Source organism: Piliocolobus tephrosceles, chromosome 3 (assembly GCF_002776525.5).
Source record: "Piliocolobus tephrosceles isolate RC106 chromosome 3, ASM277652v3, whole genome shotgun sequence".
In the NCBI taxonomy this organism is placed as follows: Eukaryota; Metazoa; Chordata; class Mammalia; order Primates; family Cercopithecidae; genus Piliocolobus; species Piliocolobus tephrosceles.
The window spans coordinates 66,687,999-66,712,443 of NC_045436.1; the positions used below are offsets into that span (position 1 = coordinate 66,687,999).

The 24,445-nt window shown below is 38.8% G+C and overlaps 1 protein-coding gene and 1 long non-coding RNA gene across 2 annotated transcripts; one reads left to right on the plus strand and one right to left on the minus strand.

The window, feature by feature from the left end:
* Positions 1-942: 942 nt before the first annotated feature.
* BBS12 (Bardet-Biedl syndrome 12) lies at positions 943-16,302 on the minus strand. Its single transcript, XM_023217551.2, has 3 exons — positions 16,104-16,302; positions 6,425-6,487; positions 943-3,162 (listed from the first exon to the last, which is right to left on the minus strand). The coding sequence occupies exon 3, from the start codon at positions 3,150-3,152 to the stop codon at positions 1,020-1,022; it is 2,133 nt and encodes a 710-aa protein (XP_023073319.1). The 5' UTR covers positions 3,153-3,162; positions 6,425-6,487; positions 16,104-16,302; the 3' UTR covers positions 943-1,019.
* A 230-nt stretch (positions 16,303-16,532) lies between these two features.
* Positions 16,533-18,440, plus strand: LOC111546239. The gene is made up of 3 exons (XR_002732707.1): positions 16,533-16,561; positions 17,276-17,389; positions 18,328-18,440. It is a non-coding gene; the product is annotated as an uncharacterized LOC111546239 (long non-coding RNA).
* Positions 18,441-24,445: the final 6,005 nt, after the last annotated feature.

Here is a 24,445-nt window from a genome sequence, read left to right on the forward strand (position 1 = left end):
CCATAGAAGGGCTCTCTATAGGGAACAGGGTCTGCTTTTTGACCCAGCTTTGCACCCGTAATTATTGGCAATAACACCACATATCAGCAGGTCAGTCAAAGCTCCCTTTATTGGGTCATAATATATAATAAATTGGTCCTTCACTACCTTCAGGCTGCCTAATAAAAAGATCTATTGATCCTCCCTTGGAACTTACAGTTGACTGAGTCAAGACCTTGGGGGACAGGACTGAGGTTAATACTGCAGGTTGGCTTCATCCTGCTGTTGTATCTGATAACAGCCTTCATTAATTGCCATATGAGACCAAATGAACAAATTTGGTAATGAATAAACAACCTGTCAGGTTAATCAGAGTAGCTGATGGTGTGGCATACTCATGTGAAAATTCAAGTTTGGCCGAGAACATGTCAGGCTGAGGAGCAGATTGTTGGAAGAGACTATCCACTATGGGCTCTGAGTGACCCTCCATACTTACTGGGTATGCCAAGAATGCAAGGACTTTATCTTTACCTACTCCATGTCCCAGGCTTGTGTTTACACTACGCAATCTCGAAGTATGAGGTAATAACTCCCTTTGGACAAAGACCAGGATATTTTTTGCTTACTATAAAAGCAGTTAATATCCCAAGCTCAGTCTTTCTGTCTTACAATATAACCCACTGTGTGCAGGCTTTCATCATGGGCCCTTTATGTTCCTCCTGTGGGAACTAGAAAAATAAGGAATTGCATAAAACCAACATGAAGCTCTGGCTACAGCTTTTGCTGTGAATAATAAAAGTCCTTTGTTTCTGACCCAGGTGTCTTGTGCTTTCTGTAGTACCCCATGAAACAATAACAGAATAACTTGTTAGCTTATAAATAGGGTAAAATCTCAGACCATGCACAGTTATTGACAGACATCAACTATTTTCTTCTTGGCAATAGCTGGCATTTTAGGCACCGTGACTTGGCTAGCAATACATTTATTATTAGCATGACAGATTATGAAAAATTATTTTCCAAAGACTTAGCCAATAACACTACAAAAACAAAAAGCCCGTTAATTCCTGTGAATTCATCTGTGTGTGTCCATGTCCAGTAATTATTTCACTGTCTGTCTGAAGTACTAACAATACTAAATCCAGTGCTCGGCGCCACGCCTCAATCTTTGGTGTAACAACGTCATACACTCTTGGAATCTGCTCCAATTTATTTGAAATGTCTGAATTAAAAATTCTACTATTTAGTTTACTATATTCATTCAAGATGTAAGATGAAGGAGAGCCAGAGTCTGTGGCATTTTGCAGATGATGCTGAATGTATGTGCTGGCTTCAAATTCTGATGAGTAATGGGCAGTATTATATAGGAGAGTTGAAAGGTATTTCTGCCATCCATTTGCCAGGAATTTAAGCACAGTTGGTCTGTATATTGCCAGAGATGAAGCCAGCCAAGAGGAAGTATTATGGAGCCACCCTGAGCAGGCATGGTTTTCTTTTTTCAGAGATTGCTCCGCAAGAATTTGAAGACAGCTAAGACACAAAAATTCAACTGCACCACCTCCAAGGAAGACCTTTTCCTCTTTTAGAGCATAATACAAACGATAGGCACATGTCCAGAACCTATCTTCTTTGATTTGCATCTGTGCAGTAACTGGGTTAGTGAGCACGGCTGTAACCAAATTAATTCCTTCTGTTTTTAATAAGATTGCGATTCTGTTGTTCCCATCAACAACATCCAAGGGACTGCTTCTCCAGAAGGTCACACAGACCCCATTGCCCACACAATCTTCATTCACTTGTGTAATGTAGGCCACCTGTACTGCTCCTGCAGCTTCTGCAAAAGCCTGCATCACACTGCCATTCACTGAGCCAATTACCAACTGCTTACTGTTTATAAATTTTTCAATTAAGCATTCAGACACACTTCCTTGTACCAGGACAAGGTTCACATTGAACTGGATTAATACCTGTAATACGTGATTTGCCCACAATTCTTCTGAGCTGTCTTCTTGAAGCTCCATGCTAGTTAATGCTGTTTTAATATTTACAGACTTATTAAATCCCAGGTGGCGATAATTCTCTGTGAGGTCACCCTCAATGAGAACTATTCGGAGAGGCTGACTCTGCAATTCCTTGATCACAGGAGTATTAGATACTGACACAACAGTGATATATCCTGGACAAACACAAGAAGAAGTTTCAGGTAAGCCTGGTAGACAGCAAGTACAAATTCTCGAAATGTCAAACATAAATGGTTTTATACAGTTGCCTTGTTGCACACAAGCATTCTGATATTGCAACTGTACTGCTTCTTCTACTAACTTCATGCTGCTGTGATCTCCGTGACTCAAGCCTACTGCCAACTCTACCAAATCGTTACATCTGTAAGTTTTGAGAGTAGCTGTAACATGTTCTTGAAATCCATCTGGTTTGCTTACCCGTTCAGTATTATCTGTCCTATTAAAATGCCTACTGTGGATTAGTATTGACTTTCTGCAGCAGGTATCGGCAAGCAGGCTGTTTTTCAGAGTTCGTGATGTGTTCTTATCTGCTTCAACCTTAGCCTGAGGTTTAAAGAATTCAGATGATTTAAGAGGTCTCCCAGAAAGACTGGAAATGGTCAATGTTTGAGAGGCAACATCTTTGAGACCATGCTCTTCCTCTATCAAATCAGTATCTGAAGGGACCTGTAGAAAAGGACACAAACTTACACTAAATGTTTCAAGTTGAGGAAATGTTTTTGTGCTGTCCATACAGTCAAATATATTGTGAACAGGTATTTGAAGAGAAACTACTTCTTCACTACAAAAGTTTAAGCCTTCTGACATTACTGACACTATTACAGAAATGGGGACACCAAGATGAAGACATTCTTCAACTGCACTGCTCCAAGCACCAACAAGAAACAAAAGAGTACTGGTTCCAGTTCTATATGTGTTATTTTGTGCTTGAACTGCTTCATTGAGAAGCTGTCCCACTGCACTGCTTAAATCCAAACTTTCAAGAAGCCTTACTGTTGAACTGACTAATACACTTTCATGACATTCTTCATCTATAATAAATTTGGATGATTTTAGTGGGCCTAGGAAAGTTCTTCCTGTTTCCGCGAATGATGAAAGTTGTTGAAGTCCCACGTGTCTTCTTTTGTTTATGACTCTGCAAGCCATCACCATGTATCATGATCTGCAAAGAAAATAAAAACTTGGAACTTCATTCAGTATAATTCAGTTATAAATGCTATATAGAAATAAAAATAAGATATGCTTCCTGCTTTTGAGGTACATATAATTTCCACTAAAAAAGGTTCAGTGCAATGATATAGTATTATTATTCTATTAATGATAAAGGTATGGGAGAATGGAAGAGAAGCACTCCATCCAACAGAGGAAATGAAGCATGAGGGCCATAAGCAATGTTTCCAAAAGAAAGCCATTCTTGGAATGAGTCTTGAAAAATATAACTGAAAATGTAACTGGAAAGAGTTACAGTTGAAGGAGGCAGTAGTAAATGCACATATATGTGAAAAAACATAGTGTATTAGGGGAAATAGAAGTAGCCTGGTTTTATGAGAATATAAAAAATGTAGTGGAGCGGCTGGGCACGGTGGCTCATGCCTGTAATCCCAGCACTTTGGGAGGCCGGACGGGTGGATCACGAGGTCAGAGGTTCCAGACTAGCCTGGCCAATATGGTGAAACCTTGTCTCTACTAAAAATACAAAAATTAGCCGGGCGTGGTGGCACGGGCCTGTTGTCTCAGCTACTTGCAGGGCTGAGGTAGAAGAATCACTTGAACCCAGGAGGTGGAGGTTGCAGTGAGCTGAGATGGTGCCATTGCACTCCAGCCTGGGCAGCAGAGTGAGACTCAGTCTCAGAAATGAAACAAAACAAAACAAAACAAACATGTAGTGGAGAACAGTAGGAGATGAAGTTCTAGAAGAGGAAAGGAGTTGGTTTATGAAGGGCATTATGTGCCAGAGCAAGGAGCTTAAACTTGATCCTGTAATGGGAACCATTAAAATGTTTTTAATAAAAAAGATCACGAAACAACTTGATGTAGTGTTTGAAAACATGTACTCTAAACCTAGAAGTCTGGGTGTAAACTTAATCTTACTGCTTACTAGCTATATAGCCTTCAGCAAGTTATGTACTTTATCCCTTAGTTTCCATATCTAAAAAATAGGGATAATAATAGAAGCTATTTCATAGAGTCATAAGGAGTGAATATAGTACTTAGAACAATATCTGGCACCGTGTTTTATGAGTTCGTTTTAATAACAATAATAATTGTAATGTTTTGGATATATTACCACTGATAACACTGTAGAGGACTGACTAGACAAGTACCAGACTGGAGGTAAAGAGGCCAATTAAGAATCTTCCATAGTTATGTATCTAGGTGAGAAATACGGAAGAGGGATGGAGGGAAGGGGATGGATTTGGTTACTGAATAGATTATAAAGAAAAAAAATACTACTTAAAGGGAGGTTCAAGAGCAATTGTACTTCGTCTGCATATTTCAGAATTCACATACAAAGTGAACAGAAAGTTACAAGAAAGACTTTAGCCCAATAAAAAGAATTCTCAACAAGGTACTCCTTAATTGAAAAGCTGTCTATTAATAAAATAACTTGCCTTGTGAGGTGTGAGCTCCCTGTTACTTAAAAGTGCCAGAGCTAAGGAGCTAAGATTATAGATGATAGTCTATAGTAAAATTTTCTTTTCTAACTCTAAAACTTGATGATTCTTGGGGTAATATGTATCTTTTAAATGTCAAATATTAAAGAGCAAACAACTCTTAGATTTTTGCTTTTCCTCTAGTACTGGCCACATCACTGGTAATTTGTTTCTATAATACTTAAATTAATCCTTGAAGCTGAAGAGTAGCATAGTTCAAGATCTATCTTAAGGTCAACAGCAGGCCATAATACGATACAGGTTGAGCATCACAAGTCTGAAAATCCCAAATCCAAAATGCTCCAAAATCTGAAACTTTTTGAGTACTGACATGACACCCAAAGGAAATGTTCATCAGGGCATTTCAGATTTCAGATTTTTGAATTTGGAATATTCAACTGGTGTGATGGTTAACATTAAGTATCAACTGCAGACTGAAGGATGCAAAGTATTGTTTCTGGCTGTGACTGTGAGGGTGTTGACATAGATTAACATTGAGTCAGTGGACTGGGAGAGGAAGACCCACACTCAGTATGGGTGGGCACCATCCAATCTGCTACCAGCAAGGCTAGAAAATGCAGGTGGAAGAAAGTGGAATACGCTGGCTTACTGAGTCTTCCAGTCTTCATCTTTCTCCCGTGCTGGATGCTTCCTGCCCTTGAACATCAGACTCCAGGTTACACCAGGTTACTCCTGGACTTAGACCAGTGGTTTGCCAGAAGGCCTTCAGCCACACATTGAAGGCTGCACTGTCAGCTGCCCTACTTTTGAGGCTTTGGGACTCAGATTGAGCCACTACTGGCTTTCTTGCTCCTCAGGTTGCAGACGGCCTGTCACAGGACTTCACCTTGTGATTATGTGAGTTAATTCTCCTTAATAAACTCCCTTTCATATACACATATATCCTATTAGTTCTATCCCTCTAGAGAACCCTAATACAACTGGTAAATAATGCAAATATTCCAAAATCTGAAAAAATAAAAAATCTGAAACACTTCTGGTCCCACACATTTCAGATAAGGGATATGCAACCTGTATTCCTCACGAGTAGCTTCCAATAGGCTTTTAAGGACTAAGGAAGATAACTAGTACTGCCTAGGACAACGAATAATGAACTGTCTGAACTAAGTTTCAAATCCTCTTTTGTGAAATTTTCAATTCTGTAGAATAAAAATTCATAATATACTCAGGCGTATCTCTACACAGCATCAAAATGGAGCATCAGGCCAGGCACAGTGGCTCACACCTGCAATCCTAGCACTTTGGGAGGCCAAGGCGGGCAGATCACTTGAGGTCAGGAGTTCAAGACCAGCCTTGCCAACATGGCGAAACCCCATCTCAACTAAAAATACAAAAATTAGCTGGGTGTGGTGGGGCATGCCTGTAATCCCAGCTACTCAGGAGGCTGAGACATGAGAATCACTTGAACCTGGGAGGCAGAGGTTGCAGTGAGCTGAGTGAGGTTGCCCACTACACTCCAGTCTGGGTGACAGAGCAAGACTCCATCTCCAAAACAAAACAAAACAAAAAAACAAAATGCAGCATCCAAATATACTTTAGGACTCTAACTTCAACAATCCTGAGGCCCATTATGTCTTCCAGCTAACTGATCTTATCATGTTTGGTTGCCCTTCCTTCACCTCCAACCCCCATATTATCAATTCCCTATTTACCTGGTTTAAATTCCATTTGTTAATTATTACAATCACTCCATTGCACATATAACATGCCCTCAAATTCCCTGCTCCTCTTTCTTTTCATCTAACTCACCTTGCAAAGCTACTAATCTTGATGAAATTCAGCCTTGTCTACTCCATGCTTGCCCTGGTGCAGCTGAAAATAAACAGAAAAACACAACCATGCTCATTAGTGGCATTTTAAATTCATCGACCTCAAACCTCAAGTGCCCCTTAATACTGCCTAGCAACCTATTTCCCTAGTCCATGTATCTTTAAATTTTTTTTATAAGATTGCTTTCTGTGTTCTATTTAAAAAAGATTTACCTACTCCTAAGCAGAATATTTATTCTTCTATATTTCTTCTAAAAGCTTTATGGTTGTAGTCTTTAACTGAAGTGAAACTCATTTAACGTAAAGGTAACCATTTTAAACTGTACAATTCAGTGGCATCTAGTACACTCACAATGTTATACAACTACTACCTCTATTTACCTCTAAAACATTTTGATCTCCCAAAAAGAAAACTCTATTAGCCATTAAGCAGTCACTCCCTGTTTCCTTCTCCCCCAGATACTGACAACCACCAATCTTCTGTCTCTATGGATTTACCTGTTCTGGATATTTATAGAAATGGAACCATATAATATGTGACCTTTGTATCTTTCATTCAGCATGTTTTTGAGGTTCATCCACGTTGTAGTATTAGTACTTCATTCATTTTTATGGCTGTAGTTATGTATCACATTTTGCTTATCTGTTCACCCATTGATGGACATTTGAATTGTTTCCACTTTTCAGCTATTGTGAAGAGTGCTTCTATGAACATGTGTATATAAGTATGTGCTTGAGTGCTCATTTCCAATTCTTTTGGTTATATACCTAGGAGTGGAATTGCTGGGTCATATGGTAATTCTTTAACTTTTTTTTTTTTTTAAGAAATATTTCATTTTATTTTACTCTTTCAGCCATGAGTATTCCAAGGAAATGCAAGCTCATGAAATTTAGAAATAATACCAAATGTGAATAAGACCAGCTTTAGAGGTTGCACGGCATCAGCTGAGTATGATTGTCTGGAATCATTTTTGGCCTTCTCAGTTTGCCAAGACAGGTGTACCACTTGGTCATGTAACAATTTCTGTGGTAACTTTCCAGGTTGAAGACAATTGTCATAGAATGGTGATGCCCAAACAACTGAAATGTTTATAGTACACAAAACAAAACATTACCAGGTGATAAAGACTATTTGTTTATCATGAGACTAAATGGTAAACCAGAGTATATCCCATTATATATTATAGCACTACAAACATTCCTAGTCATTCCTTCATTTCATTCATTCATTCATGTATTCAGTGAGTACTTCTTAAGCACCTACAGCAAAAAGGCACTGTGTTAATTGCCGGGATTACAAAGACAAAGATTATACACACTCTGCCCTCAAGGAGTTCCCAATCTAATTGTGCAGAGAGATATGGAAATGAAGCATAAAAGTTCATCGTAAGGAGTGCTGAGAACAAAAGTCTGTTCAAAGCAAGACACAACCATGGATTGATTCCACCACAGGTTCATTGGGAAAAGTATGTGGCATTTCTCCTCCTCTTCAGAATAATGAATGCTTGACATAGCTTTTGTCACTGTCTTTTAGTTCCAGTGTTACAAGGGAGATCCCCAGTATTACAATGAGTCACAACGAACCTAGAAATGATTAGCATTCTTTTTATTTTTATTTTTTAGACAGGGTCTTGCTCTGTCACCTAGACTGGAGTGCAGTGGCATGGCTCACTGCAGCCTCGACCTCCTGGGCTTGGGTGATTCCCCCACCTCAGCCTCCCAAGTAACTGGGACTACAAGCGCATGCCACCGCACCCAGCTAATTTTTGTATTTTTTTTTTTTTTTGTAGAGATGGGATTTTGCCATGCTGCCCAGTCTGGTCTCAAAGTCCCAGGCTCAAGTGATCCTCCTGCCTAGGCCTCCCAAAGTGCCGGGATTACAAGTGTGAGCCACCACACCCAGCCAGCATTCTTAATGTTTACTTACAAAGGTATTTCTCTGTCAAAGTCTTCATTCACTTAAAGAAAACCATTTATGATGCATCTTGAAGAAAGCATGCTCACATTTGCCTTTTATTGCCAGATTTCTCTACTTGGCCTTATAAGGCCCAAATGGTAGGGGCAGGTCAGGAGTGGGGACATGGGCCGTGTTCTAATAATATATGCTAAACACGTAGGGGAGACAGCTTGTCATTGAAGATGTGCCTGACTGCCACTGAGCTTTGCCCCTATACTCACCCAACAAATAATGAGGAGCTACCCCTAACTCCCCACATCCCCATGCCCTCCGAAGCTGTCTACATGGGCTGCTCTGTCCTTGGCATGTGCCCTTGAGGGCTAATCCCACTTGGCCACACAAAGGTTTACGCTCTAGGGTCTTTGAAAGAGAGATTCCTGCTCTTCAACTTTCAAGCCTAAGCCTTAACGTTTCAAGGGCTGCTTGTTCCTCTGAAATAACTTGCTTTCACTGGTCATTCATGATTTGGGTGAAAAGGCGGAGTCTCTCATTCTTGGTTGCTTAATGCAAAAGGTCTGACTCACATTTCTTATAGTGTTGTGGGACATCCAGCCACAGGCATGAAAAGGAGGAGCAAATATCTTTAACTTTTGAATGAACTGTCGGTTTTCCATAATAGCTGAACATTCCCACCGGCAATGTATGAGGGTTTTGATTTCTCCACATCCTCACTGCATCAGCTTCCTAGGGCTGCCATACCAAATTACCACAAACAACTGGGTAGCTTAAAACAATACATATTTATTCTTTCACAGTTCTGGAGTCTACAAGCCCAAAAGCAAAATGTTGGCAGGGCCATACTCCTGAAAGATCAAGGGAAGAATCCTTCCTTGCTTCCTCCAGGTTCTAGTTGCTCCTGGTGGTCCTTGGCTTCTGACTGCATAACTCTAACCTCTGCCTCTGTTTCATACAGACTTCTTATAACTCAGTGATACCAGTCATTGGATTCAGGGCCCATCTTAATCTAGTATGACCTCACTTTACCTAATTACATCTAAAAAGAACCTATTTCCAAATAAGATCACATTCTGAGATGCTAGAAGGACACGAATTGGGGGTAGCATGGGGGGAAATAATCAGTCCAGTATACTGAACAACACTTGCCATTTTTGCTTTTGTAATATTTTGTAATATTATAGATATCCTAGTGAATGTGAAGTGGTATCTCATTGTGTTTTTGACTTGCATTTCCCTCATATTGAGCATCTTTTCATGTGAATTGGTCATTTGTGTATCTTTTTTGGAGAAATGTCTATTCAAGTCTTTTGATCATTTAAAAATAGAGCAGTTAGTCTTTTGTTGGTAAGTTGTAAGAGTTATTTATACATTCTGGACACTAGATCCTTATCAAACTATGATTTGCAAATATTTTCTCTCATTCTGTAAGTTAGTTTCCACTTTTTGGATTATGTATTTCGATAACCAAAAGTTTTTAGTTAGAAATTAGTAATCTAGGCCGGACGTGGTGGCTCACGCCTGTAATCCCAGCACTTTGGGAGGCCGAGGCGGTAGATCACAAGATCAGGAGATCGAGACCATCCTGGCTAACACGGTGAAACCCTGTCTCTACTAAAAACACAAAAAAATTAGCCAGGTGTGGTGGCAGGCACCTGTAGTCCCAGCTACTCAGGAGGCTGAGGCAGGAGAATGGCATGAACCTGGGAGATGGAGCTTGAATTGAGCTGAGATTGCGCACTCCAGCCTGAGTGACAGAGGGAGACTCTGTCTCAAAAAAAAAAAAAAAAGAAAAAGAAAAAGAAAAAGGAATTAGAAATCTAATTTACCTATTTTTGTTGTTGTTTGATGAAATCTAATTTACCTATTTTTTTGTTTGCTCATATTCTTTGTGTCATATCTAAAAATCCATTGCCAAATCCAAGGTTAAGAAGATTTATCCCAATGTTTTCTTCAATGAATTTTATAGTTTCATCTCTTATATTTAGTTTTTTGACCAATTTTGAGTTAATTTACATATAAAGTATAAGGTAGGAGTCCAACTTTATTCTTTTGCATGTGGATATCCAATTGTCCCAGTACCATTTGCTGAAGAGACAATTCTTTTCCCCATGGAGTGGTCTTAGCATCTTTGTCAAAAATCAATTGGCCGTAGATGTCTATGGATTTCTGAACTCTCAATTCAATTCCACTGTTCAATACATTCATCCTTATGCCAGTACCACACGTTTTAATTACTATAGCTTTGCAGTAAGTTTTGAAATCAGGAAGCATGAGATGCCAAATTTGTTATTCCCTTTGTTTCAGCTTTCATATTTATGTTAATAAGTCATCTTAAACTAACTTTTGTAAATGGTGTGAGGTAGGGGTTCTTCTTTCCTCATGGATGTCCAGTTGTTCCAAAATAATTTGCTGAAAGGACGAGCTTGAAAAGTTTGACTTTTGGGTTTTGTTTTTCATTTTGAACATGTTATGAAAGCTTACTAAGCTTACTTACTTGTAAAATAAGGCATTTTACAAGTATTATGTAATGTAGTACTCACAACATGAGGGAGGTACTATAATCTATTTTAGTGATGTGGAAAATGAAGCAGAATAGTTATATAATATATACAAAATTTCACAGCTAATTTGTAAAAGGCTATGGACTAAAACCCAGGTTTGTCTAATGTCAAAGCCTATGCTATTAACTACTATATAATTCTGCCTTTTAGCTGCCCCTCACCCAGCATGATAGTAATTCACCCTCTCTTCTTTAGAATCTTTTACTGAGTTTCCCTCTTCCAAACCTTTCTGCCTTCTTGCAAGCCTTATTCATACTCTTAACTTGTACATGTATCAGAGTCTCTGCTTATGATTTCCTTTCTATACTATGCTTAAATCACAAGGTATTACTATGAGTAGAAAAGTCAGAGAGAACTTAGAGCAAATGGAAAAAGTCATGGGCTATTTCAAATTTAATCTGTATTTAATTTATGTGAAAAAGTTTCCTAGATACAAAAGGCATGAAATTATTTAAACAAAACTAATGTATAAGCAAAAAGTCACATAAACCTGATATCAAAATCAATATTCAAGGTAAATCTGCCTTGGCATTTGAAAAAGCTATTTCAAGTTTTAGTAATTTTTTTAAAAAGTCTTAGTATTCCCAACTTTAGAAGAGCTCCTAAATTATTATTTTGAATAGGTTACAGTTGGCTATAATTATAAAATAAAAACTCAAAACAAAAACGCCCCATCCTCTAACAGATTGGGTATAAAAAGGCAAAAACAGCAAAGGGGATAACAAAGTGGATAATTTCAAAGATGATAAGTACTACTGGCAACTCTTCTTGGCATTGCCCAGACACAATCTGATTCTTGTCCTGCTATGCATGTCCTGTTACGCACCAATGTTTTCCACAAACAGTTCTCTGTTTTCACTACTTGCCAGCTTAATGTTTCTTTGACTTTCTAAGTGTGTAATGGAAGAGCAGAGTCGTGTAATGGAAGAGCAGAGTCAGACAACTTAACTGGAATTTTGACATCAGAAGAAGTTTTCTTTTCCAAAGATTATGTCCAGTTTGTCTAAGGTACTCAGTTTAGAGTAATAAGACATGCAATGCTTTCAGGAGCTGCATTTTGAAAAATAACTATATTTTCTTGATGGGCATGACTAGCCTTTTCTTCATCTAAATCAACTGTTTGCTCATCTCTAGTCTATTCCCAATACAGAAGTCTAACCATGTCACTCTACTGTTAAAAAACCTCTAACTCAGAAAATAAAGCTTTATGCCTTTGACACAGGAGTTCCTTTTAGAAATGAACTCGTATCCTTTCACTCCTAGGCTCAAAATCTTGCAAGGGCTACCCGTCTCACTTGGAATCAAAGTCAAAGTCCTTACAATGCCCTAATTTTCTGCAGTCCTTTCTTTACCCTTCTGACTTTATCACTTACTATTTTATCCCTTGGCCACTTTGTTCTGGCCTCCTTTTTGTAACGCTTTGCATGTTCCCTATCTCAATGTTTCTGTTTTAGTTGTTCCCTCTTTCTGGAATGCTCTTCCCTAAGAAATCTATTGTCACATCACCTTCAAATATTTTCTCAAATTTTCTGCTTTTCAATGAGGCCTACCCTGAGCACCCTACAGAATACCACAAATCCTCTTTTCCCTCTGTACTCTGGATTTCTTCCACCTGTTCTACTTTCTTTTTTCCATAACACTTATTCCCTTATAAAATAGGATATCATTTACTTATTTTTTTTTACAGACTATATCTCTCTCGGAATGTAATTTCCAGGAAGGCAATTTTAGTCAATGATATATATCCTGAGTACCTACAATATTGCCTGACAGACAGCAAGTACTCTATAAATATTTGGTAAGTGAATGAATTTTTTTCACCATATTTGCTCCCACAAATTTAAGAACAAAACTGAAGCAAGAGAAAACAGATGGCATTTTTAGTATTTCTCCAACATGAATATAAGTTTTAACCATCCTTGGAGTTGACCTGATTCCTATTTGGCACCGCCTTAGTTGAGGCCCTTTAATTGCTTCCAATGAGAGTTCCTCCTTCATATGGTAGTCAGAATTGGCACTGAAAAAGCACAAACCTAAACAGATTACTCCACTGCCAAAAAACATCTATTTATCTTAAAAAAGAAGGTCTTTACTCCTTGGCTTGATACATGTGCCTTATAATCTAACCTCAATCTAATTTATGACTCCTCTCCCACCTTTCCTTATAAACCTCATGATCTTGTCACACTAGAACATATCATTTATTTTCACTAAGTGATACTGATTTGAATATTCTATATTTTCTTCATCTCCATGAATGCTATAGATCTTTCATGACCCAAGGCAAATGCCTCATTTCCTATCAGCCTTCTCTAATGCCCTGGGGTAGAGTTGTCCCTCCTTTCTGTGCTCCCAAGGAACTTTCTATACCCATCTACTAAAGCAGATTAAAAATACCCTGTATTAAAAACATTGTATTATGTTTGTGTCTAGTTCCCCCACTAATCTGTAGATTCCTTAGTTATTCATCTTTTATATTCTACTTTTATTTCTTTCGAACTCACCCAGTAGTTGGCATAGTGCATGACATATAGAAAGCATTAAACACATTTGGGAGATTTAAGATTGCCTATGTGTTTAATGTTTTCCTGGATAACGATAACGTTCTAAAGTGCAGTTAGATTCGTTAATGGCTATTTCTCGAAACTAATTACATCCTACTCAAGATCTGGGAATTGGAATCTGAGCCTACAATTAAAAAAAACATTTTAACTAGCAGTAAATATTCCAAATATAAAAGCCTAAATCATAGCGTGATATAAAAATAGGTTAATATACTACTCAGCCTTTTAATTGTCATTAGATCAAACATGATCCAAGAGATCCTAGAAATTAGGATTGGGTTGAGTATATACTTAGTCACTATTCATTTCTGGGTCTAAGAAATCCCTTTAATAGTAGTATTAAAAATGAAATATATGGCCGGGAGCAATGGCTCACGCCTATAATCCCAGCACTTTGGGAGGCCGAGGCGAGCGGATCATGAGGTCAGGAGCTTGAGACCATCCTGGCTAACACGGTGAAACTCCGTCTCTACTAAAAATACAAAAAATTAGCCGGGCGTCGTGCCGGGTGCCTGTAGTCCCAGCTTTTCGGGAGGATGAGGCAGGAGAATGGCAAGAACCCGGGAGGTGGAGCTTGCAGTGAGCCGGGATCTCGCCACTGCACTCCAGCCTGGGCGACAGAGCAAGACTCTGTCTCAAAAAAAAAAAAAAGTATATAACCTTGAAACTGATAAAGAGCAACTTTCCAACCGAGATAAATGATGTGAAAAATCATATATTAAAGTGACATTTGGCCGGGCGCGGTGGCTCAAGCCTGTAATCCCAGCACTTTGGGAGGCCGAGACGGGCGGATCACGAGGTCAGGAGATCGAGACCATCCTGGCTAACCTGGTGAAACCCCGTCTCTACTAAAAAATACAAAAAACTAGCCGGGCGAGGTGGCGGGCGCCTGTAGTCCCAGCTACTCAGGAGGCTGAGGCAGGAGAATGGCGTAAACCCGGGAGGCGGAGCTTGCAGTGAGCTGAGATCCGGCCACTGCACTCCGGCCTGGGTGACAGAGCGAGACTCCGTCTCAAAAAAAATAAAAAATAGGTCCGGGCGCGGTGGCTCAAGCCTGTAATCCCAGCACTTTGGGAGGCCGAGACGGGCGGATCACGAGGTCAGGAGATCGAGACCATCCTGGCTAACACGGTGAAACCCTGTCTCTACTAAAATACAAAAAATTAGCCGGGCGTGTTGGCGGGCGCCTGTAGTCCCAGCTACTCGGGAGGCTGAGGCAGGAGAATGGCGTGAACCCGGGAGGCAGAGCTTGCAGTGAGCTGAGATCAGGCCACTGCACTCCAGCCTGGGCGACACAGCGAGACTCCGTCTCAAAAAAAAAAAAAAATAAAATAAAATAAAATAATAAAAAATAAAAAAATAAAATTAAAAAAAGTGACATTTTACTTAACTCAAAAATTATCTTGAATTTGAGCCATTTTAATTTTCACTGGGTAATTTCATATGGAAAAATCACCTGCAATAGGAGGATAACCTTACCTATTTTCCAGAAACCTAATGAGATTTTTATCAATGATTACAATACTCGCGTGTCTGTCTGGAATATAATATGAACAAGACAGTCTGATGGTTTTGGAAAATGTACCATGTTTCTACTTACTAAAGCATGAAAAGTGATTTGACAGAGTGCTTTAAGAATGCACTTTGTACTTGTTTTCCTCTCCTACCTTCAGGAAGATAAGTGAGACAAAAAAAAAAAAAAAAAAAAGACTAACGTTAGAATTCTTCCTGATTCCATTTTTGAAGAATCCAGTATAATTTTTAGAAAATATTTACTCTAGAGAAGGCATTGTAGGGGGCATAAAAGGGGTCCGCATATGTGAGCAATTAAAGGTTAGAAGTTTTAAGATTCTCTCATTTCTTCATTGCCACCAGGAAGTCAGCGGTCCACCCTACCTCTCTTTCTCCCGTCCTTTAAGCTGATTCCTGGCCAAATTCAGAATGGACAGAAGCAGTAAATCCGGCCCTCTGGACAAGAGATTGAGTTAGTTTACAAAAGTTTCACGAGTGTCTAAGTCTAGGCCGTTACTGAATCAACTGGATAATCAGACTACCCGTGTCTGACCCTGAAGTGCATGGGCCAAGGAAATGGCTGGGGGCGTGTGTGTCTGTGTGTGTGTGTGTGTGTGTTGGGGTTGGGGGCGGGGTCCCATAGTATTATGGGTGGGGCCAAAGTCCTACCTTGTAAACAAATGCTACAAGAAACATATGTAAAAACGTTTATGTATGTAGTGAAGCTTTAAACACATCCCAAGACCCATGCTCATCCACATACCCACGTCCCTCCAACGACACTGTTGCCCTTTGCCACTGCTATACAGAAATTTTGGTGTCTACCATGCCAGAATCCCTGCCCAAAACAGGGAGGAGGTAAATGGCTGAAGGCCAAGCTCCAGGCACTGTGGAAAATGAGGAAAGTCTAGCGGCAAAAAGAAAGGGCAGTCCCGTCTTCCTCTAGTACTCCTGGCCACATGCTGGACCAATTCACCCCAGGCCCTCCAGGCCCTAGATTCTCATCCTTTCCCTGGCCCGAAGAGGACAGAAAAATCAAACACAACGGCTCCCACGTCTTCAGGAAAGACTTAGCTCAGCAGTCAGCGGAAGCACCTCATTACTAACCTCGCTCCTCTCTCCTCTCCTGCGGGAGGCTGGAGTTCCCGGCTTCCCACCGGCCAGACGCGATTCTGGCTGGGACAGCAACACTAAAAGCGCCAGGGCTAGGGCGCCCCCTTCCCTGTCCGCAGTTTGCGCATGTGCAAAGAGGGGCTTCTGGTGGAGCCGGGGGTTAGTTGCTAAGAAACACAGTTGGAGAGAAAAGTTCCGCTTAACGCCAGGCTGCGAAAGGCGGTAACGTCACTCTATTGGTAGAGAGTAGAGAGAAAGGGCTGGTTTAAAGGCCTTCTTTTCTGTCCATTGGATGGACTGGATATCAATCATTCAGGCTGGGTGGGCGGGGCTGAGAGAGGTCGGTGAGAGCGGCCTTAGCAACCGCTTGTGAGCTGTGAAGACTTGGGTTGGGCGGGGCTGTGGGAGGTGACGCCGGGAGGTCCCGGCTGAGAGTGCCGGCTGGGGACCTGGTGAGTGTGAAGCTGTAACCTTCTGCTAGGGCCCGGGCTAAAGTTTTTCGCCCAGAGCAAGGAAGGCTGCCCCTGGCAGCAACTGCACTCCTTCCTTACTCCTGTAAATAGGTACTTTAATAGTTTATCATCAATTATTCTGGTTCTGCTAACTATTCCAGTTAGGTAATTTTTCTTTCACCCATATGTGTGTGTATTACAGACATCTAACTACCATACAAGTTCAGATCAATGGAAGAAAAGAGCAGCAAAAATTGAACTGAATGAATCCCAAAAGCAAGAAATTAAAGACGCCTTTAATTTATTTGATGTCGATAGGTCTGGAACCATCGATGTAAAAGAAGGTTCTGAAATTATTTCTAATTCTAAATCATTTTAAAAACCGTATTATTTGTGGCAATCTTTAAGGCTTTCTTTAACAGTAGTCTTCTGAAACCTTGATATAAAGTCTCTTCAGTGCATATGGCTGCCCTGCGTTAACAAAACAATATCTTGTTAAGCATTTTAATTGTGCTTTATAAATGAGTAGGCAAAAGCCCAGGGTGTAACAGTGAAGTACCTGATGGCACAGTAGGATTGGAACACAGGCCTGCTGACCTAGTTTTCTATGTTTATGCTCAGTCCATAATAGAAAAGACAGAAGCTCTTAATAGGGCGTTAAAAAGCTTAGAATAAAATCATGGCATGTTATAATTTATTTTCTTCCTATTTCAGATTGCAATGTGGGCCTTAGGATTTGAACCAAAGGAAGAAGAAATTTTAAAAATGATAGCTGAAATTGATAAAGAAGGAATTGGCACCATTAGTTTTGAAGATATTTTTGCCATTGTGAGTATAAAAATGATATAGTTGTGATTTTATTTTTCAAAGAAATACTAGCAATAACCTGCTACATTTTAGGGCTGGAGTAATCAGAGGTTTCATAGAGAAATAATTGGAACTAGGTTTTTAAGGATGGGAAATAGGAAGAGCAAGATTAAATGCTCATATGATTTCAGGGTAGTAATGAGAAGACTATGATGTGGAGAAGAGTTTTTTGTCAGGAAATAATGAGGCTATATTACAGGATAGAGAGAATGGGGCCAGAATTTGGAAGCCTTGAATTCAACAAATATGTATTGAGTGCCTGTTTTTGCCAGGCACTATTCTAAGGAGCATTGAAAGAGACAACCTTCCTGTTTTGAAGCTTACATTTCTGGTAAAGGATCTGAATTACTAGGTTTAATAAGAGATGCATTCTCTACCACCCTGTGCCTCCTCCACTTCAGCAAGCTCTACATTAAAGCACCCTGAGGGCAGATGTGAGTACATAATTGTTAAAAGACCAATAAATAAAATCAGAACTCAGCTACCTGGCACATTGCTGCTTTTAGACCCCAAGGATCTAGTAAGTCCAGCTTAATAAAATAAATAAATGAAAGACTATATAGTTGCTTCTTTTTTAAAAGAGTAAAAAAGATGAAAAAGAAGAAATATTGAAGGCTTTAAAATTATTTGATGATGATGATACTGGAAGTATAACACTAACCGGTATCAAGAGGGTTACTCAAACTAGGGGAAAATTTAACATGATGAACTTCGGGTAGATTTTGCTTATTTTTATAATTATAATTTATATGTAATTATAACTTATGTGATAATTTAGGATTATAATTCTAACTCTAGTTGTATTTATACATTTAAAATAAAGTTTGGTTTTGAATATGTGTTTGACTTCATTTATATCATTTTAAATGTATTTCATATATTTACATTTTGTTTTACAGGAAATGCTTGATGAAGCTGATCATGATGGAGATGGAAAAATAAATGAGGAAGAATTTTTGAGAGTGATGAAAAAGACTACTCTTTATTAATAGTGTTGTTTTGGTCCTTGTGGAAAATTAACAAATTTGTATTTGTTATACAGTTTTGTACTTTAATATCTGAATGTATTCATTTTAAGTTTTTAGTTTATATGTACACATTGGCTTCTTGATGTCTAATCCATGTAAGAAGTTACACATCTCTACTAGTATGTTGTTAAATCTACAGCATCAAGAAACAAAACATAATGACTTCTTTGAACCATTAATCCAAGAACAGTATTAATTCTACCCGCTCTTTTGAGAACCCTACGTCACAAGGAGTTAGAATTTTTAAGTTTGATGAAGTTGGTTTCACATCCAAATAAATTTGGCAAACAAACCCTGTATTTTCCTTTTGTGCAACCCAAAAAAACCTGATGAACATTTGCTTTTTAGTCAATTTCTCAAATACGTAAAGTATTAAATAGAACTGTCTGGAAACATTATTTGCTAATTTTCTTCTTTTAGTTGTAAAGAAAATTCAAAACAGCATTTACATCACCCATATTTCCCTGTAAGTTTGACCCTATAGTGAGCACTTAATACCTCTGTGTTAGGACAGGTGGTGTAGGGAGTTTATTTTATTTTATTTATGTATTTTTTGAGACAGAGTCTCCCTCTGTCACCCAGGCTGAAGTACAGTGGTGCGATCTTGGCTCAATGCAACCTCTGCCTCCTGGGCTCAAGCGATTCTCCTGCCTCAGCCTCCCTAGTAGCTGGGACTACAGGCACCCGCCACCATGCCTGGCTAATGTTTTGCATTTTTAGGAGAGACAGGGTTTCACCGTGTTAGCCAGGATGGTCTCAATCTCCTGACCCCGTGGTCCACCTACCTTGGCCTCTGAAACAGCTGGGATTACAGGCGTCAGCCACCGCGCCTGGCCGAGATTTTATGTGTTATCTCAGTTAACATATTACAAGTTGGAAGCTGATTGTATTAGCCCCATTTTACATACAAGAAAACTAAAGTTCAGAGAAGTTTTAAACATTCCCCAATTGCCCATTGATAATAAATAAAACATGGATTCCAAATCTTAAGTTCTTATTCTTTGTTATACTGCTTCCCTATGGATAAAACTTTCAAGATAACTGTATATTTTCTAACTCGTTTTCAATTCTGTGACTCTTCTAATTTCTTCCTTGTGAAAGAGCCAAACTGTTGGGAAATGGAATCTCATACATAGTCTTTTAACTCCTTTTCAGTTGTTTGAGAGTGGGCCTTGGGCCTGGAACACTTCCTTTGAAGATACTAAGAGTCCACAGGGTCTGTGCTGAACTTACCGTCTCATATAGTAATATCTTCCTTGGTTTCAGAGTCAATGTATAGTCCTTTGCTCTGCTTAAGCATGTGCATCATATGGCATCTGACCAACCCCACTGCTCTGTCTCCTGTGGGGGAGGGGATGGGCGTCCTTCAGCATAAGAGGAGTGTGTGCAGGCCACCTACCCTGTGTCAGCTGCCAAGAGGGAGCCTCTGGTCAGGGGAGCCTGAAGTCCTCTAGGGAAGCTGATCTTGCTCTGTCTCTTCTGTATGTGAGCAATGTGTGTTCCACCTGGTGTTTGACTGCATTGTTTTCCTCGGCGACTTTGAAACAAGATGCAGTGGACCGAAGTGCTCAGACTTCTGCTCCTGACAAATAGGCAACAGATGCCACTTGCTGCACACAAACACCTTCTGATAACCAAATTGTCTTTGGAGCAAGAAAGGCTCATAGCAAATGTAACTGTAGTGATACTACCTGGCTCATTTTTAGCACAACTGAAATGAAAGCTGAAGGTTTTAATTTTGTCTTGTCAACACAAGAGACTTTATTTGATTGAAACTAGAATTGTATGTGCTCATGAGCATAAGTGTTTTCACAGTGTCTTTGATTTCTAATTATCTAACATTTCTTCTAGACCAGAGAAAAACTTGCCTATTAAATGTGTTTCATATGTGAAAATGTTAACCTTTAGAAGGTTAAAAGTATGCATGAACAAGTTCAAAAAGTTCTAAATAAAAGACTCCTTCCTATCCAAGCCCCAGATCTTCCTAAAGACAAGGATTTTTGCCACTTTTTAATGAATCATTACAGAGAATGCATATTCATATGCACATATATACAGAATCGTTTTTTCACAAATGATAGCATATTATACACATTGTGTATATACATTTTTGCACAATATACTTGACAAATAGTTACATAACAACACAAATAAAATATCTGTATAATATTCCATTCTAATGGAATGGCCATATAATTCATTATATCAATTATTATATTTGACAGTCTTCTAAAGGTAGACAGTTTCCAACCTTTTGCTTAAATTAATATCCTTATACATATGTTTAATATGGGAATACCTGTAGAGTTAATTCTTACACATGAAGTGATTGAGTTAAAATCATTATGCACTTTAACTTAAATGTTTTTATTTTTGATAGATATTGCCTTCTAAAAAGATTTTTGCCAAATTACATTTCTAAAAATACTATATGAAAATGCCCAAAGTAATATCAAACTTTTTTGATTTCTGTCAATCTGGCAAGTTGCAAATCATACATTTTTCATGCTCATTTCTCTTATGAGAGGCATTGAGTGTTTTTTTCACAAGTTTAGACTCTATTTATCTTTTCCTTTTTGTGTATTGTCTAACAACGTCCTTTGCCTATTTTTCCACTGGATTTTAAAATTTATTGGTTTGTGCCTGGGCACAGTGGCTCATACCTGTAATTGCAGCACTTTGGGAGGCTGAGGCAGGCAGATCACGAGGTCAGGAGTTTGAGACCAGCCTGGCCAACATGGTGAAACCCGGTCTCTACCAAAAATACAAAAAAAAATGCTGGGCGTGGTGGCGGGCACCTGTAATTCCAACTACTTGGGAGGCTGAAGCAGGAGAATCTTTGAACCCGGGAGGCGGAGGTGGCAGTGAGCAGAGATTGCACCATTGTTCTCCAGCCTGGGCAACAGAGCAAGACTCCATCTCAAAAGAAAATACTGGTTTGTAAGAGTATTTTATATACAAAAGAGATTAATCTTTGTCTGTCATATATGTTGCATGCATTGTACCATTTGTTATTTGCCTTTTGATTTGCATTGTGTTTCAGCCTTTACATTTTTTTCTTTTTTTAAAAAAAAATTTTATTTCCATAGATTTTGGGGGAACAGGTAGTATTTGGTTACACAAGTAAGCTCTTTAGTGAGATTTTGGTGTACCCATCACCCGAGCAGTATCACTGAACCCAACTTGTAGTTTTTTATTTCTCACCCCTCTCACGCTTTTCCCTGAGTCCCCAAAGTCCATTGTATCATTCTTATTCCTTTGCATCCTCATAGCTTAGCACCCACTTATGAGTGAGAACGTATGACATTTGGTTTTCTATTCCTGAGTTACTTCACTTAGAATAATAGTCTCCAGTTCCATCCAGGTTGCTGCAAATGCCATTAACTCATTCCTTTTTATGGCTAAGTAGTATTCCATATTGTGTGTGTGTGTATATATATATATATATATGACAATTTCCTTATCCACTTGTTGATTGATGGGTATTTGGGCTGGTTCCATGTTTTTGCACTGGAGGATTGTGCTGCTATAAACATGGATGTGCAAGTATCTTTTTTGTATGATGACTTCTTTTCCCCTGGGAAAAGTAGTGGAAGAACCAAATTCTGCCAACAACCATGTGAATGAGCTTTGAAACTGATCTTTTTCCAGTTGACCTTTGAGATAGTACAACTCTAGTTGACACTTTGATTACAACAAGTGAGAGACCCTGAAGCAGAGGAACAAGTGAAGCCACCCCTGGATCAAATGGTATTTCTACTTTTAGTTCTTTAAGGAATCTCCACACTGTTTTCCATAGTGGCTGTATTAGTTTACCTTCCCACCAGCAGTGTAGAAGTGGTCCCTGTTCAACGCATCCACACCAACATCTATTATTTTTTGATTTTTTGATTATGGTCATTCTTGCAGGAGTAGCATGTGGTTTTTTATTTGCATTTCCCGGATCATTAGTGATATTGAGCATTTTTTCATTTGTTTGTTGGCCATTTGTATATCTTCTTTTGAGAACTGTATGTTTGTGTCCTTTGACCACTTTTGATGGTGTTGTTTTTTTTCTTGCTAATTTGTTTGAATTCCTTGTAGGTTCTGGATATTTGTCCTTTGTGTATAGATTGTGAAGATTTTCTCCCACTCTGTCAGTTGTCTGTTTACTGTGCTGACTATTCCTTTTGCTGTGCGGAAGCTCTTCAGTTTGATTAGGTCCCACCTATTTACCTTTTGTTTTCGTTGCATTTGCTTTTGGGTTCTTGGTCATGAAGTCTTTGCCAAAGCCATTGTCTAGAAGGGTATTTCCAACGTCATCTTTTAGAGTTTTTATAGTTTCAGGTTTTAGATTTAAGTCTTTGATCCATGTTGAGTTGATTTTTTTTTTTTTTTTTTGAGATGGAGTCTTGCTCTGTCGCCCAGACTGGGGTGTAGTGGTGTGATCCTGGCTCACTGCAACCTCTGCTTCTCAGGTTTAAGTGATTCTCCTGCCTCAGCCTCCTGAATAGCTGGGACAACAGGTGTGTGCCACCACACCCAGCTAATTTTTTGTATTTTTAATGGAGATGGGGTTTCACCATGTTGGCCAGGATTGTCTCAATCTCTTGACCTCGTAATCTGCCCACCTCAGCCTCCCAAAGTGCTGGGATTACAGGTTTGAGCCACTGCACACGTCCTTGAGTTGATTTTTATATAAAGTGAGAGATAAGGATTCAGTTTCATTCTCTTACATTTGGCTTGCCAATTATCCCAGCACCATTTATTGATTAGGGTGTCCTTTTCCCACTTTATGTTTTTGTTTGCTTTAATGAAGATCAGTTGACTGTAAGTATTTGGGTTTATTTCTGGATTCTCTATTCTGTTCCATTGGTCTTATGTGCCTATTTTTATGCCAGTATCATGCTGTTGTGGTGACTATGGGCTTATAGTGTAGTTTGAAATCCAGTAATGTGATGCCTCCAGATTTGTTTTTTGTTTTTTTTTTTTTTTTTTTTTTAACTTAGCCTTGCTTTGACTATGTGGGCTCTTTTTTGGTTCCATATGTATCTTAGGATTGTTTTTTCTAGTTGTATGAAGAATGATGGTGGTATTTTGATGGCAATTACATTGAATGTGTAGATTACTTTTGGAAATATGATCATTTTCACAATATTGCTTCTACCCAAGCCTCTACATTTTAAGTTTACTTCATGAGATGATTTCTACAGATGTTTGTACTGTGTAACAGTAAAATGGCAATGGTTTGTGTTTTAACAGTATTTAGTCTCATAATGACCATATGACTCTTACCAGACTATGGCCTAATTCTAAGAGTAAAAAAAGAAAGGAGCTTTTTTTAAAAAAAAAAAAAAAATCATGCCATTGAATTTTCCATTTGAAAAATAACCGTCTTCACTTTTTAGTTGAGATGATCTAGATTTAAGCCCATACTGTAGTAAGGGAAAGTTTTGTAAGTTTTAGATCTGTTTATTTAAATCTATCCCTCTGTGTTTTAGGGATAGTTTCTTGTATACCCAATTAAAATGCCTCAAACCCTAAGAATGGCCCTGGGAATATTACTAGAACACAAAAATCAAAGACCAGGACAGAACTCTTGAGCTATTCTGGAACATATTCAGGCCTCTGTGATTGCCTTGCAGAAACTGACCCCTTTATGGTAGATAAGTTGAAATTTGATAGAGTGCTTACATCTCAAAATGCTTCCCTACTCAAAATAGTTTAAATTTATAAATCTTATTTTTTAAAAAAGGGAAAATTATAACTATTTTATGGTTTCACAGTCAGGTAAAGGTAGATAAGGTAAGAGTCTGAGACTATAACTTATATGTCAGATAAGAAGGGTTGGATAATTTTAGCCAAAGACCACAGAATTTACCTGCTTTAATTCCAAAACAAATTCAAGCATATCTAGTTCTCTCTGTTTCTCCTCCTCTTTTCAGAGCAAGATCAAATTCATCAATATATAGACAATTTAAGAGGGTTTTACTCCAACAATTCCTGAGGA